The sequence below is a fragment of the Manacus candei genome, unplaced genomic scaffold, assembly GCF_025592945.1.
Source record: "Manacus candei isolate 608988 ecotype Guabito, Panama unplaced genomic scaffold, ASM2559294v1 h1tg000049l, whole genome shotgun sequence".
In the NCBI taxonomy this organism is placed as follows: domain Eukaryota; kingdom Metazoa; phylum Chordata; class Aves; order Passeriformes; family Pipridae; genus Manacus; species Manacus candei.
Window position 1 is genome coordinate 14441105 of NW_026138097.1, and position 27162 is coordinate 14468266.

Sequence of the window (27162 nt, forward strand, 5' to 3'; positions counted from 1 at the left end):
GGCAATGATCCCTGTAGGATGTGGATTTCAGAAATGGGTGAGGCTGGGTGGGACATCTGTGCAATTCTGCTTGTTTGATGAAGGATGAGTAGAGTATTATGAGCTAAGATAGTATTATTCTCTCTTTTTTTTTTGCACAAACAACAAACTATTTGGTCTAACTAAAATACCAGTGTGGCTAATCCTGCCTTCTTAACTATTCTCAAGGAGTGAATGCCTCAACAGTAAATTTTGATGGAAGCTATTAAAGATGACAAAAATATCTTTATATGAAAGGAAGCGTAGGGCAATCTGGCTGCAGAGTTCAGAACATTCAGAATTCCATGGTTATTGTAGTATAATACCATAGTCAATTATATTTCTTATTTTACATTTTTCTTTGTCTCTTTCTCACACAAACCTAGACTATGAATTCATAATGTTAATGAAATGTGTTGTGATGTTCCTGTAGGCTGCTGTGGGAAAATAATTACAGTATGAGGAAGGTGATTCATGATGTAGTCCTGAGTCTCTAAAGTAGGACTTTATGACTGATTGGGATATGAGAAAAATGGACTGAAATGTCTCAAAAAACCTTCAAAACCCCTGACAGATCAAACTACAGTCACTGCAAGGATTAGCTGTCTCAGCCCAATAGACATTTCTGCAAGAAGTTTTAGTGATTTGTACTTGAAGCCTTTTAGTCACCCAAAACCTGGGGGTTTTTTTGTGGTGTGTTTCTGACAACTTCTCATCCCCTTCTTCAACCAAGCAGGTAACTAAAGCCTGAGCCTTCTCATGAGAAAAAGAACTGGCTGACAGCATGCTCTCTCCAATGCATGCATCCTGCTCAACACTGAGGATCATGAGTAATATGATGCCAAGGCTGGTCTCAAAATCCAGACCTATGGCTGGCAAGTGTGGTGTTTTTATTTCTCCTTCTCATTCAAACCTAGAACAAATGCAGAAACCTTTTAAGTTTCTCTGTTGTTATTCACAGTTCTCTTTGTGACTGCTGAAGAAAGAAATGTATAAAGCTATTTAAGAAATATGTGTAGACATGAAAGTGCTTTAAAAGTGTATAAAATACAGCGCAAGTGTGTCTGTTGCTTCTTCTCCAGTCATATGCTACACTTTAAAAAGCCAGTATGTTTTCTTCCACAAAAAGATCTTTATATTTCTGAACTTTCAGAAGCCTTAATCAACATAAATAACAGTCTGAGCATGATGACATCATATTCAGTCCTAGAGTTGTGCATCTCAGCTGCTTAGTCGTTTAAATTGGTGGAAATAAGCATAGCAGTTAGAAGTTTTCAAAGGTCAAAGGAGCTACTGTCTTTTCAGCTTTGAATCAGCTGAGAGACTCCAGTTTCTTGGAAATATAATGCCAAGGCTGCATCTCTGTGTCTCTTTTCCTCCCTCCACCCCCTTTGAAGCACTATGGTAATTAGTTTAAAGGGCAAATCACACCACACTCAGTAGAAGAATCCTTTTACAGTGCAAGTTCCTTTTTATTTTCTCTTTCGTTTGAAACTAAAGAGGAGTTTTAGCCCACATTGTGTACTGAGATATTTGACCAAATGTTCTTAACCAAATGCCAAAAAGCTGTTCACGGGTTTTCAATAACATTAATACTTTTCAGTACAAATATGACAAGTTCTTTTACCATTCTCTCTGAAGAGAAATAAGAGAAAAAGTGTTCCTCAGAGAGCAATTTGTGAGAAAATTAAAATCAAAATGAAAGCAAGAGTCTTTTAAAAACTTAATTTTAAATGTGATTTGTCGTCTTCTTTATGAAAGTGACAGCATGATTTCTGTGAGGAAGCCACCTCTCACCTAGGCTTGCCATGGAAAAACATTCTTTTTTATTTTTTTTTACTGTCAGATGCACTGTTCAGTCAAAAGTTATGATTAGAATCTGTACCAAATTACCTGTATAACAGGACTCTACAGTGTTTTAGCAACTGGTATTCCTTTAATGTCTTTACGAATGACTCTTTGTGTTGTTTCCATGTATTTCTAGCCGCCATTCTGCTGCTGAAGTGAAACTGTACCGGCAGGTTGTGGAGCATTTCCATTTTGTGGCATACACAGTCTTTTCAGAGCTGGGAGCCACACACTGGCGCTCCAGGGACTTCTGGCTACTCGCACTGCTAGTAGTTTTGCTTTGGTTCGTGAGACTTTACCTGCATTATTTGAGCCAATGGCTCTTCCTTCAGACCATCTCCGTACCTGTTACAAAGTAAGTCCTGCTAAACTCTTTTCTCAGTCAGAATATTACTCCAAATAACTTGATTCAAAGCAGTTCCTTTGAGCTGTGAAGAGAATCAATGACTAAGACTTGTGCTAAGGGCTCTACATGAAAGCCCGGATAGGAGCCTCTGCAGAGACTAAGATCAAGGACTGCATCCAGATTCTAGATGATCTGATATGCAAATGTGACCCTAGGAGGTCACATTTACATATCAGGTAGAGGTGTTAGTAATGTAAACTTTAAACCCAGAACACAATGTGTCCATCTGTGTGTCCTGTGTCAATGCCTACCTTTCTTCTTTCTGAGATTACCTAACAGGTGATGTATCTTCCAGAAGAATCATTTATCATTTTGGATAAAGTATTTCAAAATGCCTAAGAAGTGCACAAAACTGAAGAAGCATTCAAACCATATTTCATATTACTGAAGTGATCTATGAGTAAAATACTTCTAAGAATTTAACTTTGATATATCAGTTTTACTGTGAGTACTACAATGGGTTGACGTATTTTAACTCTATGATACATAGACTTTAGCTCAGGAATTAGAGCTCCCTAGAGAGTTGCAGGAAAATCATTGCTTGTCACTACTTACATGAAAAAAAGGTGGAAAACAAGTCCACTAGTGATATATACCCGATTCTCTACATATTGCTGTGGGGTAGAGAATGGGTTTACAGAATAAGAAACTTTAATCGTGCTTAGGAAAGGGACGATTTCTCCAATAGAAACTTTTTTTTATTTGTTCACTTTAAGGCATCGCGCAAACCTGAATCAGTCAGTAGGAGCCAGTGGCATACAACTTTCCAACCTATATCTCCTGTGATAGTGGGATTGATTATTGGATAAAATTTGTACTGAGTGGACTCTGGACAGTTCTGGGTATTGTTAAGGTGGTCTTCTAGATCTTAATGCAAAGCAAACCATCTCTCACTTCTGTCCTTGCACATCCCATGTGTGCTCAACCAGCTGGTGTTAAAACTTCTGGGAGGCCAAGCATCGAGAATCTGTGAAAACAAAGGAAACTCAGCAGAAGGAATCAATGCATGAGAGAGTGGTGGTCATGTTCAAAGCCACTAGTCACAGCTGTCCCAGGCAGTCAGCTAGATAATGGATAACGTTCTCAAGCCAAAATGCCCTGGATCAGCATCCCAGTCTGTAGCTGTGTGCCTGAACAACATAAGACTGAGCTGAGCACTCTCTGCTCCTAACAAATATAGTGGTAACACTCACAAGTCAGAACCAAAGTGAGAATCAAACCACTTTACGTTTAGCTAGGAACAGAATTTAAACCACTTCAACTGGATTGAAATTTTTACCTTAAATTACAGCTTCTGTATGTAGCTCACATGGCCATGCAGTTCATGTCTCTTACAGTGCCAGCAAATTTCTCATTGTATGAGCTTTGCAAATCTCGTGATCTCATGGTGGCGAGAGGAACATTTCCAACCACTTTTAGGCATGCTAAAAACTATGTCTTCCTTATCAGATTTTCTACTTTATGCAATGCCCAAAGGTGCTGCAGTATGCAGATACAGGTAAGCTTCTGGGGCCTGTGCTCATGATGGTGCTTCTGGGAGGTAACATCTTTGTATAGCCTTTCCTGCACAGTCCCAAGGGCCTGGAGGTGCACCTAGTGAACTGAGAGTCAGAGGGAGTCAAAGGATACAGAGGCAGGAGGAGAAAGTTTCTTTTTTTTTTTGAGTAGCTTCATACAGTTTTTGGTCAGAGGGTTGTGACGCAGATAGGGATGCAACTTTACAATGCAACATGCATGATTCTACATTTTTTTTAATGGTCTGCTTAGGAGCACAGACAAACACTCTCCTTTTGCTTTTTTACAGATTCCAGCTCTTTCCTCACACTGTTGAACTGTGTTACCAGAACTCATTGCTGCACACCAGTGAAGAGTTGGTCATGGTTGTGGTGGGACCCCTAACCTTGAATGCAGGGCTGCTTCTTATGGTCCTGATCAGATGGGGCTGTCAGCAGCTGTTTGACTCATTCCCTTCCTTCTTGTCAAAGTTTATCATAGCAATGGGACTATGGACAGTGCTAGACCCCTTGGCAGTGTTAGTAGTGGATTCATTCCTGGGGGTGAGTCACTTAAAATAACTTGAACATGAGAATTTGATGTAGAAGTTTGTTTTATTCAATGAATCACTGAAAGATATGAAATTCCACCCCTGGCAATGGAACATGAAAGTTAAAAAGAAATTAAATAATATTGTTATACATTACCTTTTTATTAACAAAATTCCCATCCAATGGAGTCACTGTGTTTCTACGTAAAACTAAGAGCACTGTATAAGCCATATACGGAGATAAGAAAGTAAATTCACTGCTGAAGTGATTGCATCTACTTTGAAAAGGATTGCTGCAATTTTAGATGTTAATGGAGATGGGTTAATGAGCAACCCTGATTATTAACACTTCAGATTTTTCTAAGCACTGAAACAGACAAAATGAAAAAAATGGAGGTTATCGTGCACTTCTCTGACATGCAATATAGTTAACATAATTTGCTGGCACTCCTAAAAAGACTTGTGAGATAGAAAGATAAACATCTTTAAGAAGAGAGCTTCGTCATATATAAAATCAGTAGAGCAAAGCTCTCAACTCTATGTATGTGCTGTGTAGCCCAACAGTACTTTGGTGACTGCCAACTTTTATCACATCCAAGGTAAATGCCTAGTCTCCCAGAAGATGCAGTTCAAATTTGGGTCTCACTGTGTATGTGATACAGGGTCCTTTTGATGGGTGTAGGATTCTGAGAGCTTTTCTGGGGGTGTGGTATTGCTCACCTTCTGCCCTTGTTGGTCTTTCAAAGTCATCTATGTTTCTGTTGCTCAATCTAGATCAAGCAGTAATCCACAGGCCTTGCTGGGGATCAGGTTTTCTCAAATCTCTTGGTTCCTCATCTGCTAACCTGTGCTCTGCAGGTGCTTTTTACTCTTTACATTGCAATGGTTTTGAAAATTAAAATTCAACTCTTCAATAAATTTAATTGGAGCTCACTTGAGAGGTAATTGCAATAGTTTGAACATGTGGCAACACACTCTAGTTTTCATTTGGACAGCCTGTATTTATTTATTTATTTATTTATTTTTAAATTTTGTGCTATAAAACATCCACAGAATTGAATTTTAATTGTAATTACTCTGATTGAGATACGTTTTTCCTAAGAGAAAAAGAGGTATTCCTGTAATAACCGGGCTAGAAGTATCGAAATGCTTAAAAGGCTTTTTTCTCCGTTCTAATGCTGATGTATTCATAAAAACTGGAAGAAAGGCTGAGGTCTACCTTTATCTTTCCCACACTTGCTATGAGAAAATTGTTGCCATTGACTTCAGTGGAATTGTGCTTAGTTCTACACAAACAGGATCATTACCAATTTCAAATAGCACTTGGTCAGGAGGAAACACGAGATACAAATAAAGTAACTTGTTTTTTCATTACAATGTTAAAAAAATACACACCTCTCTGTACTTCATACTGAAAACTTGGCAGTCTTACCACCAAGATTATCTTTGGTAGGAACTCATTTGTCCAAATATTACACAATATACTGTGTGTATCCTTTCCAAATGAAACTATATCTCTTACATGTGTTTTCATTATTGCATTTGTAATTTTTTTTCTCCTGGCATTCTTTCAGCAGCTATTTCAGATTTACTTGCCAATCTATTTTAGATCAAACCTTTTTAAAATATTATGTTATGGTAATATGAGTTATTTTAGTGCTAGAATGTATTTTAGTATCCTAAATGACCTTAATGCTTGTGAAAGATGACAGATAGCCCTGGAGACAAAAGTTTTTGTGTTTACTAAGTAATGGTTTTTTATTGCCAAGGAAAGGCTAGAGGGCAGTTGCATTGGTGGGGGGGATGGGTGTCAAGTAATAGTCCAAAATACTGTGTCAAATGTGTGATTTCAGGTTTGATTTATTGTAGGCTTGTAGAAGTATGTTCCAGGGATAAGAAACTCTTATGCAGTTCAAGTTCAAGTTCTGCCAGAGCTTTCCTGGGACCCCACTCACTTCACTTGTCTATAGCTTCTAAAAAGCATACAGTAACACCTCTTTGGCCACATGGATACGTGTAATTGTAAAAACCAGTAGACATTGCAAAAGGCTCACGTGACCATCCCTCAGTGATATGATAAGTACTTGAGAGAGACGTTGACAAATGTTATTTAAGTAATTTGAATTAAAGACAACTTTCTTGGATCATGTCTTTGAGGATCACAGAAGGTATACAGATTGACAGAATATCTCTTTTAGAAAAAAAGGATAGAAAAGTGCAGTTCTCCCATGCCATCTTTGCCTTGCCAGATAGAACTGCTTAGATAAGAAAGAAATTTATTCTTATTTACCATTCAGACTTTTGCCTCTCTGAGGGAATGTCAGGACATGACTGCTGTGTAGAGGATTTTTCTTGGTAGACAGTTTCTTGTGGGTTTTGGGTTTGGGGTTTATTTGGTTTTTTTTCTCCCAGAATAGAAGATATTACTGAGAGATAGAACAGAACCAGAGTATTTTAATATTTTTGTTACCAATATGGACAGTTCTGAATTAGTGACTAATCTTTATGTGTCATGACTGGTGTCCTGGGACCTTTAATTTCCATTATAGAAACCTAGCAGTGTTGCAAAAGATGAAGAGAGAACAGAAATGTCCTCAAGAATCTCAGTCCTTTTATAGATCGTCATTGGACTTGTAGTTGTTGTTCCTTTACCGTGCATGTCACTGCATGCATAGGAGGTAGCCAAAAATGGGAAGAAAGTTTTGACATTTCCTAAGGATTAATTTGACCAAGTTGCTCAGAAAGGTGCAGGTTTCTTGAAGCCTAAAGGTCACAGACTCTCTCTCTGAATGATGAACACTGGATGTTTTGGTGGTTCAGTTTCACATCCTTGCAAAATGTGTCAATATGATCTAATATGGGTATAGCTGTCACTGTGTCACTTTAAAAAGGAAAAAGTGAAGAGAGAAATTTATTTTAGCTCTGAGCAGTAGAAGATCCATGATATGTATTCAAATTCTTCTAAATTGATCCAGCAGAGGGCAACAATATGTCAATACAGAAGCTAGTTCTTAAGAACTAGATATGAGGGGGGGAGAAAAAAAGGAAAATAATAGATTTCTGGAGAAGAATACAAATCATTCTATATTATACCTACTTGGTCATAGAAATAAGGCAAATTTCAGCCTTCTTCCCTTTCCACTTTTCCTGACATACATTAGTAGAGTTCACTTTGAGTATTTTCACTGTTACACGGGTTTTGTTCAATAAGTCACCTCTATAGGGTAGATTTTAATTGTACTAAAATCCACCAGAAAATAATTTATTTCACATCTTATGGTTAATTTCAAATTCTGTATAGCAGAATCCTAAGTTTCAGACTGTGTTCCTTGCAAATTACACTTAAATTCTTCTTGTAAATAAATTCAGGTTCTTTTGCCTCTATGGTCTAATCAGTTTCAATATTTTCTTACATTGATTTTTTTCTCCATGACAGCGATTTGGGAACAGTGTAGACAAACCAATTGCTGATGCTGCAAAACTCTCCTGGGTCTTTCTAAGAGCTGAGGAGTCAGGGGTTCCTGGTGCTTTAATCACTGTGATGCTTTATACAGTCCTGTTCATGATCTCGTCAACAGTATTGTACCTGTATTTTTTAAGGTATGCCTCTTTATCTTATTATTCCCTTAGGAGCTTAGGTTCATGCCCCTTCTCCTGTTAGATAAAATAAGGTGACATTGGAAAAGACTTATCAGTGTCACACATCCAGAGCCCAGAATTGCAGATAATCAAGGAGGGGTTAGCTTCTGCTTAACTTTTAATGCACTGGGATTTGCTGGGCACTGCAAGTCAGAGATGGAGCCATTTACTTCCTCACCAGGAGCACAGCTGGTATCATGGTTTTTCATAGAGTCCAGGAGCCTCTGCTTGTCTGGCTTCAGGCAATGGTGTCTGTGTCAAGGGCTTAAGCTGCAAAGTGTGTGTACCTTTTATATAGGTATTTTAGAAGATGTTGTGTCTTATAAGCAGGGGTTTTGTGAGAAATAGGAAAAATTTCAGAAAGCTATGTATGATATGAAGTGCAAAAACCTCTGAGTTTGTAGTGGCTCTCAGAGCCTTGCAGCCTTTTGATGATACAGTATGTTTCACTTGATGTGACTGAGTCATCATGACATGACTTAATCCAAATAATTTTTCCATGAATTCAGCCCGTTTTCAATATTCAGTTCATCATGAAATTTGACCAACTACCTTTCTTACCACCTTCCTAGTAGACACAAATTAACTGTGCAGTCAATAGGGACAGGTGTGGGATGCTGAAAATTAATTAGATAGGATGTCTAATATATTGAATGAAAAAATGTTGTTTTTTTTTTTCTGAGTGGCTCATCTATAATGTAGTATGAATTTTGTACTGGCCCTCTATTCATCCAGTGATGAATGTTGGCAAGCACCAATAAAAAGCCATATGCAAAGGCAAGCTGCAGGCGGATGTAAGAATAGAAAAGCCCAGCATACACCCTCCATATGACAGAATCATCCCTCAGTCACCCTCTCACAGATTCTGCAGATTCTGCAGCAGTCAGGAAAAGATAAATGGCCATCTAAATTTCTGCAAAGTATTTCAAAGCTTCTGCATTCCTGGAAGCCGTACACAACTCCAATGTACTGGTAGTCTAGTTAATTAGTTTTTGGGATGTTAATGCCTTCTTAATCATTGACTTAATAGTTTTGAATAGCTTCATAAGTTTTAGCTGCTGTCGCTTATTACTCAGGAAAATTAATTTAAATTAAAACATTTGTAAGACAGGTTTTTATGAGAATATTACCAACATCTTCATTGTCTGGGGAACAGGTGCAAGATCATCAAAAGTACCTTTCCTTCTGGATCAATTTTCCCATAATGTTTTCCAATAAAGGGGTGGGGGAATAATGTTACTAAGGGAAAAAAAAGTTGTCTTAGCACAACACATTTCAAAAATGATTCATTGCAAAATACAAAAGCAAAGGGAAAATAACAAAATGTGTTACAGTGCATAAGGTCTTTGAAGTTCTTTGCTTGATAACAAAAGGAGACATTTTGAATACTGGAGTCTCTACAGAGTAAAATTATACTATGATCTTCTGCAATTGGATCAACTTTCTCTTCCTTTTGTGTCTACAACCCAACACAGTGGGAACCTTGGACATAGCTAGCACACTGTCAGTCCAACAATGATAGCATTAAAACTTTGAAAAAATGTTTTTAAGGATAATATCTCTGTAATTCATAATACTGTTTCCTGAATATTGATATAATAGCACTTGTTTTCAAGAGAAAATAGTGCTATAACTAAGGTAGTAGCATCCCTTTGTGTGAGTGTTTCTCAGATGTTATATCTAAAATATATTCAAATGTAACGTTGCTCAGCTCAGAAAACATGTTTTTAAACAGACATCCACCTTACTTTTTGCTTGTAAAGTAAACCAATATAAATATTGAGGGATATCTTCTGCCTTAAGAACCCAATCCACAGAGATTGGATCCAACTTTGGCTGTTGAATGGAGGAGTTGGTGCCATTTTTTAGAATTACTCAGCAGTTTGGCATTAAACTGAAGTGTTTGACAGTGTGAACCCACAAGACCACCAAAGAAAGCAGGGGATGTGTCTGTTTCTGCCACAGCTAAAAAGCTTCATGGCAGCACTGATGAACAAGCAGGAAGCAAATGAAATCATGGGCAGGGGATAAGCAGCAGTAGACATCTATTTGCATCTTTATAAACCAAAATACCTCAAAAAGTCTGGCTCCCCTTGGGTGTCTTGGGAGTCTGTAGTACATCTAGCATGGAGAGATATTCTAATTACTTTTTGGAAAAATGAAGTGGCATTGGTTGCAATTCCTTCAATTTAATTCCTCTAGACATTAGAAACAGACAGGAATTTGTTGGTGAAATGTTTTCTGCACTGTGAGAAAACGCAGACCCCTCTCAACTAAAAGTGTCTGCTGAAAGTGTCTGAATTTCCTGGTATTGAAACATTATTCAGGGAAAAGCTTCAAAAATCTACATTTTTCAGTGTTAACAACAAAACTGTTTTTGTATTTTTTAACAGTGGTTTTCCAAAAAAGGATGAGAAAGGCTCAAGTGAAGATGTAATAAATTATTTTAAACCACTAAAATTACCCTTCAATTTTTGGTTTGTGTAATTCTTTGAGAAGCCCGTTTTTTTGACTGACTCTGGATAGCAAATCATTTCAAGGTTTTCTGTTCTTTCTGAGAGATAAATAAATGAACTTGTAGAGTATTATACCGATTCTCATATGTCTATAAAACGTAATTTGAGTTTTGGTTTTTTATTGTATTAACAATAGAAATAACTGTTTTATATTTATAACAACCCATGTTAAGGTACAAAAGGTGTTTTATTATTTTCATGTTGAAGAAAAGAGATTAAAGCAGGTAACAGGAGCAGGCTGAGTCCTTTGAACAAAAGGAAATAATTTAGAAGACAGCCTTCATGATTCTTAATTAATTCAAAGTTAATTATATTGTTTATAACCATGTGCTTAAAATCTTCATATAGAAAATGTTTATGGCAGCAAATAGACAGTAATTTAACTGCTTTAAATTTTACTGAATTTGAAATAAGAATGTTACATTAAGTGAGCTTAAATAAATGGCAAGGTCTTTCTCTTGTTTAGCAAGATAAGCGACAAATCATTTAACTTGCTGACCTGGAATTTCAAATATGAACACCATGGAATTATATTGCTTTAACATGAGCAGAAGGTCAGAAAGCCCACCAGCTTGACTGCTAGTTTTTTAACTAAGTACCAGATAATTCTAAATCACTAGTCAATTCTTCCAAAAACGTATCTATTGTATGAAAAGATCATCTGATGTAGATCCAGAGACTAAGAGAAAAACTTTTCTTTGAAGACACCATGGAATATACTAAATTACTCTGTGAAGGATATTAGTTATTTATAAAACATAATTTCTACTTTAGCGTGGTTTAAGTTACTCTAGTATCCTGCTTTACCTTAGCACTGATTTGCATTTCACACTTTAAAGCATTTTCTATTATTTCTTGTAGCCAGTTTGTTTATATTCCCAGGACTATCTACCTCTTGATTAGGTTTTCTTCCAGCTGCTCTCCCCTTTATAAGAGAATCCCAAAATGACATCTTGGAAGCTACAGCAAATTTAGGGCTACAAAAAAGAATGTTTCAAATAAAAGAAAGGCGGGGAAAAAAGTACAGAGAATACCTTTCCATCAAAGCATGAGATATAAATTCCTAATCTGACATTGAGCCAGGCTGCCAGATTTCGGTATCAGAATAGCTACTCTCTCACAGAAACTCTTGGATATAGAGTTTGACCCTAAGGTACACATTCCCCTTTGAAGAGAGTGCTAAAGCTCCTCATGAGATCAAGATGAAAAAATGTCTCTTGGTGCATCTCCCTATTTCTGTTCCACACCAAATCTCAGTTGTGGGTAAAAGTGTACCAAGCAGCTTATTGAGTGTGTTTCTCTACACTTACTGTGAGCACTGTAAAGCGTGATGTAGAACTGGTGTAAATGTGAAGTTCATTCTGATTTATTTGAACAACCCTCTGCCTCTCCCATCTGGACACATTGTTCAGCACATACAGGCCAATACAAGACCCAAGGATAAGGACCAGTCACAAGAACTGGCACAAGTGCTGCTACACACGAGAAGGATGAGAGTACAGAAGGTCAAAGGGGTTATGCCTGTGCTATGCCTCCAACCTACCACGAAATGAAGGACCTGTACAGCCCCACTGAAGTCCAGGCATTTTGCTGGTTGTAGAGCCAAACAGCAATCCATGCACTTCACATGATTACCCAGCCAGTCTCTGAGGACAAAAAGGTTGAAATTAGCACCAAGCAACGGCTGAATTGTAGTGAAATATTAGTTTGGAAGAGGGTACAAAAGGAAAGATTCCATCTAATATCCAAAACTGAGATTCCATATTTCCTGATCTTTATTTTCTGAACCCCTGTTTTGGAATAAAAGTAGAATGAAATACGATGAATTGAAGAGGTTTGATTTGAATCCAACAGCAATTTTTTGAAGTTTTAAAGTTTATCTTAGGCTAAAAATGTGACACCAGACTTTTCCAAAAGCCTCACAATATTTCTTGGTTTCACCTATATTAGGAAATACCACACAGCAAGCCTTTATTGTGGTAGAAAGTTTTACTGTGTAGTGCTTAGTCAATTCCTTACCACAGCACAGAAATGTCATAGAAAAACAAAGCCAGCAAATGAAATGAACTTTTCTAACTTCAAGCAAAGTTTAGATTGTGTAGAGTCCAGGCTTGGGTTTGAAAATAATGGTGAGTTGTTCCTTTCTATATGATGTGGTTTGCCCATTACTGAACCCTGGCACACCAGGACTTCCATTTATGCCTAACTATGGTACTGGAATAGTTACCCAGCCCAACGCTAAGGACAGACATTAGACATTCTGAAGGAAAGTTAGATCAGGATCTTTTTGGGAAGTCAATATTTTTAAATAGTTAAAATAAATTGCTACTACATTGATGTGATTTGATTTGGGTACTGTAAATCCTACAGAGGGCTGGGGAGGGCTGTATGTCAGAGAACTTGTTGGAAAGAAGCTTCTTACTTGTGAGTCAAGAGCATAGTCATGAAGGTGAAATCAAGATTTAGAAGTCTACAAAAGGATAACTTTTGTAGGATACCTTCTTCTTTTTTGTGTGTGTGAAGAGTCCTTTGAAAAATGAACCCACTGTGTCATTTCTATCCTTAGGCTACATAGCGAAGGTTGGCTGTTGGATGTATTTCGACGTATTCATGGTGAGGAAGGTACATTCTTTATTCCACTGGACTTAGAGATTTCCAGTCAGGAGCTGAGTTACATTATGAAGAGGGCTGAGCAGTGGAGAGGAATCAACGGTGAAAGACGGATGGTGAGTGGTGAACAGAGTCTGCAAAAGGAATCTGTGATCCAAATTAATGCTTTGTATTTCTGGGCGTTACTGAAGAGGACATAGATATTAGAAAATTATTCTTAGGATGCTTCATTGAAGGGAGAAGTTAAGAAGCATGTTCAGGAGAATTTTGTGATGTTGCATGTGCATTGCCTGAACATCATAAGGGGTTACAATCTGCTTAGTAACCAAAGGCTTAGAGGCATCACTGGTGTTAAAAATGATCTGTGCCATCTACTAGTTCTCGACTGGGTCATAGAGACCTACTACTTGTTTAAATGTCAGTATCATCCCAGATAATTTCTCTGCCAGCTCAGCAAACTGAGGAATTCCATGAACAAGTAGAATTCACTCTTTAAAAGGGCATAGGTGGGGCTGCCCTGAGAAAGGGGTGTGAGTTTGGTCAGTCAGAAATGATAGCTATGCTCTGCTTTCTGGCCCTTTCCTTTCAGGATTGCCCAGAGGAGTAGGGTAAGTTGGAAATGTGCAGGGGAAGGTGCGCTACTTTGGTTATCAAAAATAGCTCTTTCTTTTCCATTAAGCCACTAGTGTCTAGTCTCAAGTACAGACCTAAGGCTGTGATGTATAGGAGATTAATTTGTGTTTACAAAGTGTCCAGTGGTGGTGGTGCCATCCACAGATGAGGTTTCTGAGCATAATTGCTTTCAGAGGATTGAAAATAGAAGAAATAATGTGGTCAGCAGTCTGTGAGGAACACTGTCTTCCTTCTGTGAGGGACTTCTTCCTTGCTTTCTAGCTTTGCATCAGTGTTATTAATTCCCATGGGACTATTTTATAAACCAGCTTTTGGTCAATTGTTAAAGTGCTCATCACTTTGATTTATACATTTATGAATACCTCTGAATACAATGCTTTGTTTGGTAACTCTCCTGCTTCAATGTAAAAATGAACAGATTCCATATAGGAAGGAAATTAGTCCTCTTAAGTACGTATGAGTTGTTTTGTTTTTCTTTTCTAACCCACTGGGACAATGACTTCAGATAAGGGTCTGCAGGTTTTTCAAGTCTCTATAGCTAGCTCTGAAAGATCAGCATTTTATAAATATATAGCCTCAGTTGTCACTATTATAAACATCTGCCACAGCTGTAATTATTTTCCACTTTTTTTTCATGATGACAGTTTGTACCCTGAAAGGAAAAACTGAATGAAAAAGCAGATAGTCAGTAAACTTAATTTTTGTGGAAAAGTGCAGAGCAGAACATGGTGTTTCAACAGAGAGGAGGGAAAAAGTTGGAAGCAGTGAATGTGTTTCCACAACCACCTGCCTCCGCCATTCCCACTTTTTATGCAGATAGATAGAACTTATTTTATTTATCCCAGTAAGTAAAATAACACTTTTTTTTTTTTTTTGCACTTGAAATCTTTCTACAGTAAGTCAAAGCATGACCACTGATGATTGGTTTTGACTACCTTTGTTACAAAGTTAAACAAAGAATATATATAGTGGACCTCATTTTACATGTCAGGAGGAGGTTTAGGTAAGATATTAGAAAAAGGTTCATCACCCAGAGGGTGGTTGGGCACTGGAACAGGCTCCCCACGGAAGTGGTAACAGCACCAAGCCTGACAGAGTTCAAGAAGCATTTGAACTACTGATGCTATATGGAAAAAGGGGCAGATAAGGCAACTGCAAACAACTGTATTTCTGTCTTGAGTACTGAATAAATTTCTAATGTTATTACCAGTGCATCATTTCTTGCAGCAGTGCTGAAAGGGCTGAATAAGAGAAAAAAAAGGAAAAAGAAAAAAAGAAGGGCAGGTGGAAAGGAGAGGTTGAGGATAAAGACTTACATAAAAGAATGGAAAGAAAAATTTCTGTTCTGTATACAAATAGTGTGTCTCTGCATGAAGGAAATACGGACTGTCCACTGCTACAGTAACACATACTTCAAGGGCCAGAACACTGAAAAACATGACCCACAGCTATAGAAGCATGTAAGGGCCTAGTTTTGCTCCCAGTGTGCAACCTGGCATGCATGAAATGCCACACTGAAATGCGTCTACCTGACCTTAGTCTGAGATCCTTTAAAATGGACCAAGTCTCAGCTGAATCCAGCAGCACGGAGGGTGCAGTCAGAGCTGAGGGAAGAATCCCAGTGCTGTGTAGGCAGCAGTGCACATTTCATTCAACAAAGCAAAGTCAAGCACAATTTTGTCTTTACTGAATCCCTAAGTTTCTATTCTGTCTACATCTGCATGGATTTCTTGTCCTTTCTTTTATATCAATCCTAATCAAATGCCAGGCTGGGGCAACGTTAAACATTCCTGTTCTCTATGGGACATATTGGTGCAGTCTATATAATAAAAGAAGGTATGAACAATGTGGAAAGAGTGCAGAAATTTGCATCACTTATATCAGTAGGATCTCTACCATCTACTTCAGTGGCACAGGATCTGCCTCACAAATAGGGGAAATTTGCGAGAGGAGACTGTGGTCCAAAACTCCAGAGTTATCTGTACGACACACAAATACTGTGAAAAAAGAATCAGTGTTCTTCAGAAACCTGAAATCTTCCCCTTCTGCTCTTTTTTTTGGTTGTTGTTGTTTATATTATTTTGATGGAAAAGGGAATCATCAAACGAAGTTTGGTAGCTCTTTAGTAAATCTAGTTTTGTAATAAAGACTTTCTCCATTGTAGAAATGTGTTCTCCATATGGAACATCTCCCTGCAAGACTGGGAAGTATATGTACAGGTCTTTTATGCTCCTAGGCATTGCAGATACTGAAAGACCCTTTTTTTTCAGCCATAGATTTGCATAAGGTATTTGTCTTGTCCCTCTCTTTTTGTATGTCTAATTGTACAAGGTAATCAGTATGGAAGACACATCACTAGCCCTTATTGCGTGCATTATTAATGTGCTAATTTTTAAATAAGATACGAAATTAACTGTGAATAATTTTTATAAAGGGAAGCATGAGACTGCCATATCTTACATCACTCCATATAAAGAATATATTTTAAATGGAAGTCATTCAAGTAAATAGTCAGTCAAACCTTCTGGAAAAAAATAGGTCTACGTTTTTGCAATATTTTCTTGCTATTAACCACATGCTTCCCATTTTTATTCCCTGGATTAAAAATTGCCCCATAAATGGGTATTTTATAATATGCTTAATTTCCTTTTATTAAATTGATAAATGCAGCAGCAGAGGACACATTTACAATATGATGAGAATTTAAGGTTATTGCATTTTATAATTTTTATATTGTTCAGAGAAGTGATTTGTCATTTGTGGAATGACATCCATGCCATCATTTCAAGGTATTTTTAGTCATTCTTTTGATAGGAAAAAGGTCACTTTCTGTAGACCAGGAAGACATCCGTCTATTAAACTAATTTGCCTACATGCAAATTTTGTCATTTTTACCTCATTAACTATTTATCATAGAGTAAAAAAAAATATATATTCATGAAGGGGCAGCTAACAGCCTGATGGAGCTGGAACTAATATTTTGCAACTCTAATGATTTTTTGCATCCTTAATTAGATAGCATAAGGTTGATATGATTAGGTCAGGATGTAGTGTTTTTCATTAAAATACATTTTAGAAGCTGTATTCATAATCTGCCCTTGCAATTAAATAATGAGCCTATGAGTTTAATATTATCGACCCAATTATTATCCCATGGAAAAGTATACTGTTAATAAATTTGTGCCGTAGGACCTTCATTAGCAACAAAACGAATTATATTTCCAGGTACACAGATTACATGACCACAATCACATTTATGTAGTGGTTTGGAAGGCACTGTGGGGAGAGGGCCACCAAAGCCCTGTACCATACAGAAATGGACGTGATTTTTTTCGAAGAAGTCATTTACAATGCCTTTAATGAGGAAAGCTGCAAAGAAGTAAAAATACCACCTACAAAGGCAGACAGAAATGCTTATGGAAACAAACATTTGCAGAAACAGTGCACCTCTGTGCACCTCTGCTAGGAGGGAGCCTGGACCTCCATTCCTCAACCTATGGAGGCAGAGCTGAATATTTACTGATCTTTTATTAGAGATGGTCACATGTTAAATGTGTGCCAAATTGTAGAATTGATAAAATCAGGACCAGTGGCAGACAGGAATACATTAACTTGCCATTGATAGAAGATCAGTGACGAGGTTAGGAATCTGCATTTTAGCAAACCTTTTTCTTTTTTGTAGGAGTGATAAAATGACAATGTCTTGCTGTCCTCACTAAGTAATTGGTTTTCCAAAGTTAAGTAACAGTTCAGAGACAAGGCATGAAGTGGGATTTTCTTTTTGTTTAAACAAGAGTGTTTTAAAAAAAATATTTCTAGTAAAACAACTGAGCAGGAATGGTCTTCTGAGGGGGATCTATTCTGGTTGGATTGGTTAAGTGTGCAGAGATCAGTGCATCACCTTGCTCATGTTTAAAACCTCTGAACTCTTTGAATGGTGAATTGCTATTAGCAGGAATAAAAAGGAAAAAATCTAACCTTTAGAGATTTTTACTGGATTTAGCCCTCCAGGTACCAACCCTACTTGCAGAGGTACTTTTTACATAATAATGCTAACGATGAGTAAAAGTTGTGCAAGTAGTAAGCTAAACCAACACAGTTAGTATACCAAGCATAGGCCCAAAATGGTGGCACATAAGGAGGGTTTCTGAAAAAAAATGCAAGGTCTGTAGGCAGGAAGATAATGTGAAACTTGCACTTGAAATAAAGCCTGATGCACTGCAAAATTATTTTAATGAGACTAGGGCTAATTTTCTAATTTTAAAATGATATTATAGCAAACCATAAAAAATTACCTGGCAGTAGACTTTTGAAAGGAAAATATATTTGTAATTATCTTGAACACACAAGATTACTTCAGGGCCTATTATCGACACAATTTTTGGTACCACTTTACACTAATTTGCATTTATTACTCTCAGGCCAACTATTAATATGTTAATAAATAAGTCATTAATACTTGTTATTTAATTGCTATCTATTTATTCCTGTTCAATAATGCATTAATTACTTGTGAATAGTTGAGGGCAAAATCCTACCCTTGCTAGTGGAATCAGCACTGGCAATACAGGAAACCAATGTCGGACATGCCAGTGTTGCAAGAGCTGTCAGAGAGCAAGCCATTTAAGCCATTTAGCACCAGGAGGTTAATTTCTGATCTTGTCTTAGAGGAAGCTTCATGATCCTCCAGTTGGTCTCTACAGCAAAGCTGCTGGACCATGCGTGGGGGCTGATGAAGGCAGGCAGTACTACACCTGAGATTGCTGTAATTTGTCTATTCTTAAGATTCTAGTCTTGCTGCCATCCTGGAGTTTGGAACCTGCTTTCACAGACAGGTGGATGATGGATAGAGAAAAACAAAGGGCAAAAATCGAAGTTGTTTGAGATCTGGCACTGGGCTGAGGACAGTGCAGCACATAGTGTATAGTGAAAAATGGAAATAGGTACATTGCTTTCTTGCTGTTGGATACCGGAAATAGAAAAAGAGGATCCCCTACCATACCCTAATTCAAAATCCCAGATTCAAGCTCTTTGGATTCCCTTGTATAAGTAGACTGTAGCGTAGATCCAAAAAGGCTAAAGAATATACTGACAGCATAATTGGTGTATTTTCTGTTTGAAGCTTTAGCACTACTCTGTGATTTCTTTCCTCTTTTTGTTTAAAGAAATGGATGGTGAGACCAGGCCAAATTTTGAACAAGAATTTTAGCTTGTCTCTGTGGATCTAATAGATCTGATCATCTTAAATTTGATCTCTTTGAAGAGTAGGGTGAATTTTTCCAACGAACACAAACACAAATTTTGGTGTTGCCTTTCAGGAAGCCTGATTTCCAAAAGATAGCTGAAAAGTTGCAGGAGTACATTGACATAAAATAAATGAGGAAATGAACTGGAAGGGATAATAGCATGTCACAGATTGTGTGGTCCTGAAGGAAAAGTCATCAGAGAACAAGGTGGTAATAAGAGAAAAGAAGGGAAAGTGTTCAGGAATTTGTGCAGAAGACACAACCGTGCCAAGGAAAATAGAAAGAAGATGAAAGAAATGCCAGATAAGAGAACCTGATAGGAAAAGATAACTATACAATAATGGTTCTATAAAAGAATTCTCTTCTTCTCAAATTGCTGATTTAGATATCACTGATCTGCAAATGTAGACATGAAAACATGTCGAGAAACCAAAAGAATAATTTCCTTTTTATTCATTCACTCTTCTGTTTGCAAACTCTTTCGAACTGTGAGTTATACCTTATAAATGTAAGCTCTACCTCATGTACACTCTTTTATATCTTTAAGAAACAAGAAATTGCTGAGACCACTCAAGTTGCTGTAGAAAAGGTCTTATAACTTTGATCTGTGGTTTGTTTTCCCTAAACAAGTTTCAGTGATCTTTTGGAAACCTAGCATTTTGTAAGTTCACAATTAGATTTCTTTTTCCTAACCTTAACCCATATTGTAAAAATTTTTGAACTTGCTCACTGGAGCTCTCTGTACAGTGTCTCCAGTAGTTTACACTCTATGAAGAATCAAAACAAAGTTTGCTGTAAGAGTTGCATAGGAGACTAGAAAGCAGCATCAAAGCTGACTGTAAGCATATCCAGAAAAATTCACAGTAATATAGAATTTAATTACTTAAGCACCAGTATGAATAAATCACTTTGTTCATCTGAGGTAATGCACAAGTGTTTTAACCAGTACAAGTAAATCACCCCATTGGGCCAGGACAATTCAGCTCAGCATATTGAGGTGGCAAGTAATCACCTATCTGCTACAGAAATTGTAGGATGGAAACCTTGACCCCTCACAGTCAACAGCAAAACTTGCACTGACTTTATTAAGGCCAGAATTTCCATCTATCTGTGTAAGAAAAGGAGAAGGGAGGAAATAGGGCCGTGTCTTGCTGAACTTCTACGTGATCTGTGTATATAAGGTCAGATTCTCATCTGGAATAAATTATTGAAGGCAGACTCTGTTGGGTTTTTTTAAGATTAAATAGAGATTGAAAGTCATGAGATGAGCAGAGGGAAGGCTCAGCCCCATAAGGGGATGTTACAGAAAAAAGAGCAAAATGTAAGGTCAGAAAAGAGCATAGCACTCTGTTGCCTTTTAGATTTAAAACAAAATGATTTCTGTATGAAACGACAAGGCCTTGAACTGTGTAGAATCAAATTGGTCAGATGGTCCTGAAACACTTTGCTTGCTGTTCTTTCAGAGTATTTAGTCCACGGAGACTGGTGGGTGAAAGGAAGAAAGGGGGAAATGTGGATGGTTGGAAGCATCTGGAATAGCCAGCTATGCTGACCATATCCAGGCATGCAGTTAAACTTCACAACAGTTGATTAGTAATTCATCATAAAGTGTGTATGTGCAAGCTGTGGAAAACAAGGTAATACAGCCTAGGTAAAGGAAAACTTCTTTTGCCTGTGTGAATAGATCTAACGAGTGCAACTGCTAAAACAGATGTGCACACAAAAAGAGGCTTTGTAATAAATTATAACAATGGTAGAACGGATATAATCAACAAGTAGACTAATGAAAACAGCATTGGAAATTGAGTTGGTAGAATAACACTGCACAGGAATTGCTTGATTCCATGTTGTATCCCATCTTAAAGAGCTAAATAACCCCAATTAAAAAAAAGAAGAAAAAAAGGATTAAAAAACCCCACAGCTATGCAAGCTTCTACAAATCTGAAAGTTGTATGATAATAAGTTAAGCAAATAAAAAAAGAGATAAAAAGAAAGGCAAACTATTCAGATCCAAGTATTATGATCTACTTACAACACTTTTTTTTTTTGGTTGGCATGTGATAGTTCATGATAAGACTATGAATTGAAAACAAAATGATTTAGTCAAACTCCATGGAATTTACTTAGAGAGTTTGTAAACATGAGCTTGTGTTTAGAAAACACGTATCTTGTTTCTCTTTTCAATATATATTTGGTTTCTCTTGTCAATGAGAACTGATTTATTCAAGTCTGTTTTGCTCTCCCCATTATATGCACAATATAGTATTTCCAGAGTGAGTGGTAACAAATAATTTTAATCCTATAATCAATAAATGAAATATATAAAGGTGTTATTGCAGATGAACAGAATTAATAGTCTGCTGACATACTTCTGATTACTATACTGTCAGAAAGGTGATAATTTCTGTAATACTTCAACAGACATTGAAACTGTTTTGTCAGAAAGGTTGGACAGTGATGGAGGAGGAGCACACTTAACTGTAATTTTTGTAGTAATTCATGGGAAGCTCCACTGACATGTGCTAATGGCACTTGATTGCCCTCAAGATGTTTTCACAACAGAACTCTGCGAGTGCCACATCAAGGTTTGTTCAGTCAAATAGTTTTTTCTCCTTGCATCTAGATAATTTGTGACCACAGGCAAACTTTTGAAAATCCAAGGTGGTTTGCAACACTCCGTTGGGGCGAATCTGTCATCAACTGGCTGGTACAGATCGGTGCACTAATGAAGAGCAAGCTCTTTGGGTTTTTTGTCATTTCTGTGCAAGCAATCCATTTCGTTTCTCCTCAGTGGCAGGGTATGTTATACATCTCATCCTGTATAATCTGACTTACATTATAATTTGATTCATACACAGCCTTTCCACAGAGATTAATTAGCAGCAGGCTTGAAGTTTGCAAGTGAAAATATGATAATTAGTTTTCTTGGAACGTTAACATTTCAACACTTCAGGTTCTCTCCATCTTTGTCTTCAATGAAGCTGCAGTAAACGAACACTATTTCTCTTCTAAATCAGACTCTTGTGAGGTTTGAAATACAGACATTTTCATCAAGCTGGATAATTTCCATAGAAAATTTACTAGCTCATGAAATATTGCAGAGGTAATTCATACAATGGCTCCCTCCTCCCCTTGGTAGGTTGAAGTATGATGTGAGCAGTTCTGAAAACCCCCAGGACAGTCACTTATTTAAAAACGGTGATTCCTACTCTTTGTGACAAAAATCAGCTGACTCTTCATTTTTTGCACAAAGTAGAATTAGCCAATAGGTCTCTCATATGGTTGTTGGGTAGTGCTGTAAACAAGGTTACATTAACACCTTTGACTCCCTGCACTCGCTTGTTCTCTTGGAGTGTATAATACAGGTAACTCATTTGGCACATACAACATCTCTAAGACCATTAACTTAACCAGATTCTGAAAACAATTAGCAATATATCTGAACAAGGAGAACATTCAAAGTTACAATAGTGAGTAAAAATGTTATATGAAATATCAACCCCGATGATTTAAAGACATAATGTAATTGCTAACAGATGGGGCTTAAGAAAAAACTCACATTATAGAAAAGTTATTGTGGTGTTGTCCGTTACGGGTGGGTGTAACTGTTTAAAAACTAGTATTTATTTAATAACTTGTGATTTATCCTCCTTGGTGCTGAACAAATTTCTTGTTTTCTAAGGATATGATTTAAAAAATCTCAGTATTCTCTAATTACTAGGTTTATTTCATCTTACAGCTCTGGCAGACATACTCTGAGCTCGGCCGGGGTACTGTTGATGCCCATTGATCTAATTAGGTAAAGGGGAAGTGAAATACTTAACCAATACTTAACATCTAAATTACTATGTAGTTGTGGTCTTGTATATGCAAATACATGAAATTCATGTGTTAATTATGTATGTAACTGCAAGCATGGCTTTGCAGATCAGGTTCTTTATTTCTTCCTTTAAAGGAAATTACTACCATTGTGTGATTGTCACACAGAAGACCGCTGACAAAGAGTGAATTACTTTAGATGCTAGAGAACACTTAAGCAATGTTACAAAACTGAAGCCTTGAGTAGCTAGCTTGCTTTCTAATAATGACCTTTAAATATTGTGGGAACTAACGATATTGGCATACAAAAATCCACGTGCTGACGGCATAGACTATTGAAGATATCTGCACAGAGCAGAGCAAAATCCCTTTGCCCACCACTGGGGCTGATGGGATATAAAAAGTGGTCTATCTGTGAATAAGAACAACTCTAGGAGACAGTGGAAGGCTGAGGTTTTGCCCATCTGTGTTTGCCTATGCAGTGAGTTTAGCAAAGACACACACTTGCTCTCAAGCCCAAACAGGTCCATCCTCTTTTCTATCTTAACCTGCGCTCAGAAGGCAAAGCAAACTGTGCCTGAGCCTACAGGTAAGCTTTGACTAAACTAAAAACAAGTGCAAGCAGACTGAATATAGGTCATGGGACTCAGTGAGGATACTTGTCCTTTCTGGTGTAGATATGCTAAAACCTGTGGTCTCAGCGGGCTAGAAAGCCCATCCCTGGCATAGAATTTGAAATAGCTACCCTTTGAAGATGTTTAGAAATAGGGGCTGAATTAAACTTCCTCTGCTGAAGCCTGACAGCACTGTCCAGAGCTTATATGGTGGAGTTTTCTGAAAGGGTCACGATTTTCACCCCGATGTGCTTGTCAGGGCAGAAATGTACTCTAACCATGCTTCTTACCTACATCATTTTCTCCTATCTAAGTGATAGTCTGGGCATCTAAACCAAGAGTAATTTCCTGGGTCTGTCTGAAACCTGGCACGAGTGTCTCTGAGGCTGGTCAGCAAGACTTTGTTGTTGCACAGAGCCTTGTTTTCTCCTGATCGACAAAGGGGGAGAGGAAGACATGCCCCAGGGATGCAAGGTTGTAAGGAATTCCTTCCAACAACAAAAAAGAGAAGGAGGCAAATTGACTGTTTTATTAGGAACATGATCTGTAGTGTTTTTCATCTGGAGAGGGGATTGTTGCATGCTGATGAATATGGGTATTATATCACAAGAGTGCTAAAATGCCCCTGAGCAAGTATGTTCCTTCAGCTCTCCTTCAGGAGCTCCTGCTATCCCAGCCACTGACCTGTGAAATGTGGTCGCGTGCTCTGGATTTTTCCTGTATTTTGAAAGCCGTTCTTTTCATCCTGAGAAATATTAGCCTAAACAGTTAAATAGGAGTTGCATTTGCAAGGATTTGTGTATTAATATTAATGGAAAATCTGACAGGTCGGGTGGCCAAAGAGGAATAATCACGCCATTCAGGTGACGTGTAAGTACAGCAGGTTTTTTGCATTTATTGTTTTGAAACTTACTTAGTTTTGTCCAAAACAGAATGCACTTTTAAAAATCAATATTTTTGGAATAAAATCCTACAGTTTTCGAGAGGGTGTTGAGAAATGATCAAGAGAAAGGGTTGGCAGCTTCTACCTTTGTCATGCTCTGATGAAGACGAAGCCAAACTTTGAGCCTCACAACACCTCAATCCTAATGGGCACTGATCTAATTTCCACACGAACCCTAGGGACACCTCTCTTGTAGTCTTTGAGCGCCTCTCACTGTACCTAACCTAAAGCTTTGGGACCACCTCAGTGATTCTTCTGAGGTGTTTATCTCCTCCTCTGACTGAGTGCAAGGACTTATTTACACAGGCTTCCTGATTATGACCCTAAGATGTATAATTTACCCAGTGACATTAGCTTCATCATGTTGATGTAAAATTTTAGTGCTACCATCAGGCACTAGGACCAAATTCCTATGTACTCAAAATGAGAAAGGAAAAGGTAAAGGGTAAAGCTAGGCAACACCTTAGGGAGTTGGGCTCTTCCCAAGCCCTTCCTAGGCTGCAGCTGTGGGAGTAACCCATCTGGTTTTGCAGGGCATTTGTCTGGCAAGAATAACCACGAAGGGTTGTTTAAAAATAGGAAAACTGCACCTGGTCATTTAAAACATTTCAGAAGGGGTTGTTGCGCCTGTCAGCTGAATGGCCATTGAAACTGGCACGTTGACCATGACATGAGTAATTCTTCAATGAATCAGTCTTTTTGCATAGAAAATTATCCCATCAGAAACACTCTGAGTAGCGCTAGCCTGCAGGCTTGAAGCTTAAGCTCAGTCACGGCATAAAAACCTCTCCATCCTTGTTTTCTTTTGCAGCTGAGATTACCCATTTAGAATTTGTAATTTAGACTTTTCTCAGATAACCCCCCTTTTGTATTAACAGGTCTTGCCTGAGAGAGCAAGCCTGCCAACTGGATCCTTACTTCACTAGTTCACAAAAAAAGATGCTTATTTTAGCCTTACTGAACACACTTGGTCTTTATGTTGTCATTTAACAAATGGGAAATAACATAGGAAAGTTAGAAAGCTGGTTTCTGTCTCTTTCAAAGTCAATACAGGTGGAGCAAAATACGTACATGATAGTGTCTTCTTAAGATTTTTAGTATTACTCTACTCTTTTCGGTGATTATTTCCTCTTTACTGAAGTCTGATGGTCTTCAAATAAACCGAAGGCTAGTGAAACAGGGAGCCTAAGCCCTCCTGCTGGTAGGGAAGGGTATATAGGCTAGTTCCTTTCATTATTACTTAATAAATGGCATTGTTTGAGGCAGTGTGTACTGCAGCTTTAATAACAACTTGGGAGATGTTAATTTGCTGTTTGAGAACTAGTGTCTTTTCATGTGGTTTTTGTGGGGTTCAAATAATTGTTAGGATTTGAGACAGATGGGAAATCTTTTGTCAGCAAAAGTTATCTCACCTCATGCTTAAGTTTGGTCAGTGTCCATTGCATATATTCAGACCTTGAGGGCTACAGATGTGCACTGGGTGCCTTTGGCTCTGTAGGTAGGCGTGACATAGATATAAGCTCTGAAAAATTCATCAGGTCTTTCCACAGGATGAGAGAGCCAGAACCTCCATCAGCTGCAGCCCAGAGCATGCGGGAGACCTCTGTGGATGACTCTTCCCTTCAAAGAGCAGTGCCAAGATTGGAACAATGTATTCACATACAACCTGGTTCAGCCTCAATGTCTTCCTCTATGGGGTGATCTTCTGTTGTTTGGTATTGTCAACATCCCCCATTTCAGAATACCTGAGTCTGAGATGGTGTCCACAACACCCAATTGCTTGTTCCAGTGACAGAGAAAAAGATCTTTGGAATGGGAAAAGATCTAGGGTACCTGACTTTAAAAGTGTCTTCTCAAAAGCTCTGCCCTTTCTGCTATATCCCCTTCCATTCTTGTTTTCTTCCACTCCAAACTTGATGCAGATTTCTGCAGAACCTGTTCATCCTCTGGGTTTGGGTCTCCTTTCTTGGTACCTTGGCTTCCATGTGCTTGCCCAACCACTTCTACTGTCTCTTGCTCCCCATCTATGTTACAAGTAGTTAGGAACCAGAATAGTCTTTTTGTCCTGTGCCTGAACAAGTGAGTCCTTATCCCTGTGGTGGTGCCAGCTCAACATGGGTGTACAGAGGAGGGTGATTTTAAGATTTGAGAAGCATTGTTCAAAGAAAATAGATCTACAGTCAAGTAGCTGAAGGATGATGAGCACCCTCTGAGGCACAGGCATATTGCTCATCAGAAAGGTACTGTGAGTTTTCGTGATGTCTTTAAACTGACCAGATGACCTGGTCTCAGCCAGTAGCTGAGAGGGTGCTTTAGCTTGCATGGGGACAGCAGAACCCTATTGGAAAGTTTCCTAGCAGGTCGAAATGGCCACTTTTCATTGCAGAGGTCCTTAGCTGTGCTGGGTCAAGGACCAAGGTGCCATGGCTCCCTGTATGGCATGCTTCATGGCCATGGAGCCCTGGACCATGGAGACTCTTGCAAAGAAGCTTGAGCCACACAGCTGGATGTTGTAGAGAGTGACTAAAAGAAAAGGTGGCCCAGTAATAGCAACGTATTCACAATATTTTCTTGTTTTTGCAAGTAAAAGTATAAACACGTGCTTGAGAGAGAACAATATGACAGTGGACTATGATTGTTTTGGACTCTTTACCCTCAATTTCCTCTTGCCACATTTACACTCCGAAAAACATGCGTGTGGACCAGGATTCTTATCACTCATGTACATCCAGCCTGAGAAGCTCTAACAGTCTTCAAACATTACAGGAGCAGTTTCTACATTGATTCCAGTGTCTCATTGCTCTTAATTTATTTGTATGTGATGTT

The 27162-nt window shown here is 38.0% G+C and overlaps 1 protein-coding gene across 4 annotated transcripts in view; it reads left to right on the forward strand.

Moving 5' to 3' along the window:
• The window catches only part of LOC127476334 (uncharacterized), a 182343-nt gene that overhangs the window by 124106 nt on the left and 31075 nt on the right, over positions 1-27162 (forward strand). For all 4 annotated transcript variants that reach the window (XM_051799163.1, XM_051799164.1, XM_051799165.1 and 1 more), the window contains 4 exons: positions 2003-2221; positions 4077-4329; positions 7753-7916; positions 13038-13197. In XM_051799163.1, coding sequence (XP_051655123.1) covers positions 2003-2221; positions 4077-4329; positions 7753-7916; positions 13038-13197 — 796 coding nt within the window. The remainder of the gene's footprint in view (positions 1-2002; positions 2222-4076; positions 4330-7752; positions 7917-13037; positions 13198-27162) is intronic.